General features: G+C 50.2%; 1 protein-coding gene across 1 annotated transcript; it reads left to right on the top strand.

Annotated features, from left to right (window-relative positions):
- The first annotated feature begins 3140 nt into the window (after positions 1 to 3140).
- Positions 3141 to 4973, top strand: LOC135305603 (homeobox protein vent1-like). Its single transcript, XM_064429340.1, has 3 exons — positions 3141 to 3378; positions 3534 to 3766; positions 4259 to 4973. Exons 1-3 carry the CDS (start codon positions 3141 to 3143, stop codon positions 4616 to 4618), a joined length of 831 nt encoding a protein of 276 aa, XP_064285410.1. The 3' UTR covers positions 4619 to 4973.
- The last annotated feature ends 902 nt before the right edge of the window (positions 4974 to 5875 follow it).

Below are 5875 nucleotides of genomic sequence, written 5' to 3'. Positions count from 1 at the left end.
TGACAGCCGTAGCTGTAATTATCACATCCTGGCACGAATCGCTGCACTGACGTTCGGGGTATCATACCGAGTCACAAGAGTGCATAAGCTTTCAGGACATTTCTTGAAGCAGCAAGTGTGTTTCTTTCTTGTGGTTGTAAGGCTTACATACAAAGGCAGAACAATATTTTGAAATGTGATTTGGAGAAATGGGTCCTCCACTATGTTCTTAATATAACACATGTAAGAAAAATGACCCATTTTTCAATATTATAAAATATCTGAAATTCTCAGTATACTGAATTCTATAGGACAACACATAATTTCCCCCGAGAATTTAGATTTCTTTTTTGTCATATTTATATATCAAATTAATTCAATGCTGTAAAAATTTCACATGCTAGGAAAGAATTGAATGGAAGTAAATTTGTGGCTCGTAAGAGCCCCATATTACTGCAAGGTGAGGGGAAGATTTAACTGCAGATGTAGCACCTCTGTCCACCCAGAGTTGTTAAAAGTTTTCAAGTTTCTCAAGCTGCCACCTCTTTCTAATGGGAACCACAATAGCCACATAACACCCTCCACACTTTTCCCATCTGTTCCAGGGTTTTGTGGTCCACAGATGCAGCTACTTTCATCTGGAGTTGGGGGATTTTAGTGTTGGGTTTAAATACCCCGCTGAAGAGGCAATTCATATTGGAGTCTAATTAAAAAACAAAAAAATCAGTTTTCATTGACTTTCAGCAAACTGTTCAACAGGTGAACATCTGCTTCCCTGCACTCCCAGCCAAATGAGAGGGAGGAAATGGCAGCAGCTCTTCAGGGTTAATAATACTTGCCTTCTGTAAGACACACATAATGGATCAGTGCAAATGTTGGTCTCTTTGGGCACAGCACTGCGTGGGCCTCTTGTGTCTGGTTCAATTTTGGCAGCTGGGGATGAAGTGTCTCTCCTTGAGGGCAGTCCCTGGGTGTTTCTGCATGCTCGGGTGAGGGGCCTGCAGGGCATGGGGGACCCAAGGCTGCCTGGCTTGGCACAGATTTCTGCTGCTGGAGAAACGGTGGGGGAGGCTGCCCTGCTGGAAGCAGAGTGCATGCTGCCGGCTGGGTAGGTGTGTGCTCCGTTTAGGAGCTCCTGAATACCAGTGGTTTCCCTGTGTTTTGTCTAAACTTCTTTCTGGTGAGGTAGTCAGGCTCTGCAGACAGCATTCACTGCTTTACCAAGGACAACTTGCTGTGCATGATTTTCTATGTGGCAGAACATGGTTTTCTGCTTGGATTTGTCCATATATGAGGTTATTCAGAAATTGCCGTTCTGAAATAAGACTGGAGATAAGAAAGTGATGCATTTCCTTCAGAAAAAGAGGGACCAAACACGAGTGGAATAGGTATTAAATCCTGAAATTATTAAAATTAATGTGCAGGCTCTTAGGTCCTTTGGGGAACAGAACCTATCCCTGCTTGACCGAAATGTGTCTGGGATTAAAATGTTCTTGTTGCAGTGGTTTTGGCTGGGTCAGTGACACTCACAGGTGTGCAGTTCTGATCCAGGGTGGGATCCAGCCGTGTTCACCTGCTTGGACATTTGCACTGGCTTTTGCATATCAACCAAAATGGCAGTCTTGTGCCAGCAGTAAGTGAACTCCTTTAGTGGCTGTGCTCAGCACCCCTCAAAGAGCAGGGCGATCTCTCTGTCGGGGCTGTGCCGAGAAAACAACAGACTTTCCCATCCCTGCCCTGAGGGGATGGTGTTGCAAGCAAAGCTTCAGGAGGCATCCAGCTCTTGGGCTCTGGGGGCTTGGAAAGGTGTTTGCATTGCTCGGGTGCCTGGGCTTTATCCCTCCCCCGGGGCCAGTGTGGGGATAAGCCGACTTTGAGGGATCGGGGGGGGGGGTCGATAACCCTCTACACATTCCCTCGGCCACGGAGTTACGGGAACACCTGAGACAATGAAATTTGATAGCACGAATATAAGGGGGTTTTCCAAATTATTTTCATAATAAACTGGGGAGGTGGTTCCGTTGGGGTTTGGTTGACTTCTTCTGGTTCCTCCTCACATTGCCCATATATGTGGGAACCTAGATTATTGCTGTGTTTTAGAAAGAAACAAAACTAATTCGCTGTTAGACCCAGGTTTATGTGACCACTTCTTCCGGTGATGCATCCGAGCAGGAGCTCTGAGGATTTTGGAATCGTCATTTAAATGGAGGTCCTGTCAGTGCATCTACCCAGTTGGAGGGATTGGCGCTCGCTTCCATTCTTTAAGCGAGGGTTAGAATGTGACTTATTCAAGTATCGATTCTGCCGGTGTGGTAATTTTTACTGGCGTGACAAAAAACCCGGTGAAGTTGAACAAAAGAAAAACCTGGAGACAGGTTGAGCTGCCGAGATGCCCCTTTCCCCAGCCAAGCTGTGCTGGGAGATGTCCTGGTACTTCCCTGCATTACAAGGGCACCGTCCTCCTCGGGAAGCGGCATACGGATTGGGGTATGAAGCTGATGAGGTGCGAGCTCCGCTGCTCACTCAGCGCTTTGATCACTAAACGATTGGGGAGATGGGCTGCGTTTTCTGGCTAGACAGACGGCGCCAAGTTCAAGCTGAAAGGGCCCGAGGCTCTGCTCACCCCCAGCCCGGCTCTGGCCAGGAGAGTGAGGGTTGATCCCCGTGGATAGGGACTTCTTGACACTGGCCCCCCATGGCTTTTCCCAGGGAGGGAAAAGGACGGCGGGACTGGCAGGCTCTACCCGAGGTTCCTTATCCCTCATTCCTGCCCCGGTCCCGTGGGTGGGGTCTCGGGGCTGATTTCGGGCAGGTGTGCGGCGTGGGACCCCGCGACTGAAAAGGCAGCGGTAAAGCCGCGCTGCCCCCGCAGCCACGCTGTCTTCAGGCGCCCGTTCGCGGGCTGGGGCTGCCCGTGCCCTGCCCTCCAGGGGAGAGGGGCAGCTTTGCACTTCAAGGGGGTCTCCCCGGCCCCGCAGACACGCTGGAGCCAAGGGCTGTAGACATTTGCCAGACGTGTGAACTTTCCTCCTCGCTGGTAGCTGTTATCTCTGCTCGATTCCCACTTTGATGTGCGTTCGCACTTACAAACGACCCCTCCCGGCACGGAGAGCCCATATAAGAGCGGGTCGCGGCCGCGGGCCGTCCAGCCCCTCTCCACCATGAATCAGACCCAGATCCCTTCGGCAGAGACCAAGCCCAATGGGGCCAGGCCCCACATCTGCTGTGCGCCCCCTCCCCGCGCCCCCAGCTCGCTGGGCAGCCCCACCGTGCTGGTCAGAGCCAAGCCCCGACGGAGCAGCCCCGAGCCGGGCCAGCCCGCCGACAGCGAGCCCTGCGCGGCGGAACCGAGCCGAGAGGATCCCCGGGATATCAGCGACCGCTGCCCGTCGGAGACAGGTGGGTGAGGAGGGACAGGTGGGTGAGGGGGGCGGACAGAGGAGGGGAGCGGGCCGGGAACACGCCGGTGCAATGGCCGGGCAGGGCTGAGGGGCGGCGGAGGCACTGCCCCAGCCGTGCAGGGGCCTCACCGCCGCTCCTCCTCCTCCGTGCAGCCCCCGACGGCGGCTGGCTCAGCGCCGACGAGTCCTCGGGCTACGAGAGCGAGAGCGCGGAGCGCGCCGGGGCCGCGGCGGCGGGCGGGACCCGCGGGCGGCAGCGGCGGGCGCGCACCGCCTTCACCTCGGAGCAGGTCTGCCGCCTGGAGAAAACCTTCCAGAGACAGAAGTACCTGGGCGCCACGGAGCGCAGGAAGCTGGCGGCTGCCTTGCAGCTCTCGGAGATCCAGGTTAGTCCCGCGGGAAGCGGATCCTTCCCGGCCCCGTTCGGCGGGAGCAGGCAGGGTCGGCGGTTCCACACCTGTCTTTCCTGCGATTAATAGGCTCTTCAGTTTAGTAAGGGCTGTGGGATCCCTCGGGGATTAACGAGTTAGCACTCAGGGAAATTCGCGGCACTTTCTATCGGGAAGCCATCAAGGTTTTTTTTATTTCTTAATGAGATAAACTCTCCTGGATATACAGCGACCATGCAGAGCTCAAAACTGGTCTTAAAGACTAATTGATTATTGTAAATTCCCTGAACGCAGCCACTCCTTCCTCTACATCCCGCAGATCCTCTGCCTTCTGCTAAGCAGGGTAAAAGCATCAGCCCCGCTGTGTCAATTCCATCTGAAGGAAAATGCCAAAAGTAGCTGAGATACCGTTGCTCATAATTTGCTCATTTTCCTTAGGCAAAGTCCCTGATTTTTCTCCTGCACCCCCTCCTTCTTTTTGTTGCTTAGATTAAGACCTGGTTTCAGAACCGGAGGATGAAACTGAAGAGACAGATACAGGACCACCAGCACAGCCTCGTGCCCCCTGTTCCGTTCCACAGCTACGCCCCGGGGACCTCGCCAGCTCTGTTTCAGGATGGTCTCCACTACCCCTTTGCTGCCCAGCACCAGAGACTCTTGCCTTTTACCCCGATGCCTGCTGTGCAGTTCAGCTTCTCCTTTCCCAGATATGACGCATCGCAAAGCACCTACCACTTTATGGCAAATGAACTGCCCTACTACCACCAACACCTTCTTCCTCATCCTTCTTTCCATCCGGTTATTCAGAACAAGATGGACAGGCAATGCCACCCAGTATATGCGTTATAGTGATAAAGCAGTGGTTTATACTGTAAGGTGTTTCATGCTCAGAAATCTCTTGCCTGATTTGGAAGAGTGTCTTTATTACTTTTAAGTTAAATGTGAACATTAATAATTTTATATTTGATAATTAATATTAAAATATTAATCTAGTTTAAAATGTTATGTTATGTATCATTGCTCCTCCCAGTTTTTTCATAAATGTGTGTATATGTAAATAAAATATGAACAGGGTTATATGTGCCAGCTCTATAAAAGATTGCACTTGTGCAATGCAAACTGCGGTGGTCACTTGTCCTCCTTTGTAAAGGTAATGGTTTCAATGGTTAAATACATTTTGTCTGACTTTCCTACTATCCACCGAGATTGTCTGTTGAGTGTTTGGTAGCCTGGACAGAGGCAACTGCACCCTGTTGCCCTGCACTGTGCTTTGGGCTAAGTACATCCTCCAGAGGAAGGATAAGCTGTCGGTGAGTTTCTCTTCTGGATGTAAATCAAATATTACAAGTCCAGTCCCATCTTCCATGTGAATGCAGCAGAGGTAATAATATTAAGTCAGCATGTCTTTAAACAGGAATCTACAGATCGGGCCTTCATTATGGAATCTTAAAGTTTTACAATTGACAAAGCAAACGCTAGGTAAAAAAATTTTGGGTGTATTTGTGTCTGGTTCAAAGCCATATCATCTGATTGGGATTGTAACCTGAAAATTTGACCTTTTGTCACTAGAGAACAATTATAATTGCGTGCTTGGCAATTTGCACTTTTTTAGCAATTCGATCTATTTTCTTTAAACATGCAAAGTTTTGTTTTAATAATCCTGAAATGTGTTGGTTTTTTTTTAGTTCATCCTGAGAGTGTTCGTTCCTAAAAGCGCTTACTTAACATTTATTTCTTTAGTCTAGATTTTAATGAAGTTTTTTTAAATCACCTGTAAGGCCTTTTAAATACATTAGTTGGTTGTTGCGTTGTAGTCTAAATTTCCACCCTCCCGCCCTCTAATTCAGTGAGTCATCAAGAGTTTCGATGTAATAGCCTAGGGGCTTCTCACTTGTGAAAAAATACTTGGAATAGGTAAAGGGAATTTTCTGTGTTCAAAGTGACCTAGAAATGCACGGGTCGCTCCTTCAGGTGCCTGGCTGTGTCACAGATCGGTGCTGCCCTGTGGGGCCCAGAGAAGGGATGTGGTGGGGAAAATTCCTTCGCGTGTCTCCCAGCTTCCCGTCCTCCCTTTTGTCTACCAAACGCGACGGAGGGAGGTGCTGG

Source organism: Passer domesticus, chromosome 8 (assembly GCF_036417665.1).
Source record: "Passer domesticus isolate bPasDom1 chromosome 8, bPasDom1.hap1, whole genome shotgun sequence".
In the NCBI taxonomy this organism is placed as follows: domain Eukaryota; kingdom Metazoa; phylum Chordata; class Aves; order Passeriformes; family Passeridae; genus Passer; species Passer domesticus.
This window is presented reverse-complemented; position numbering and strand designations above follow the sequence as displayed.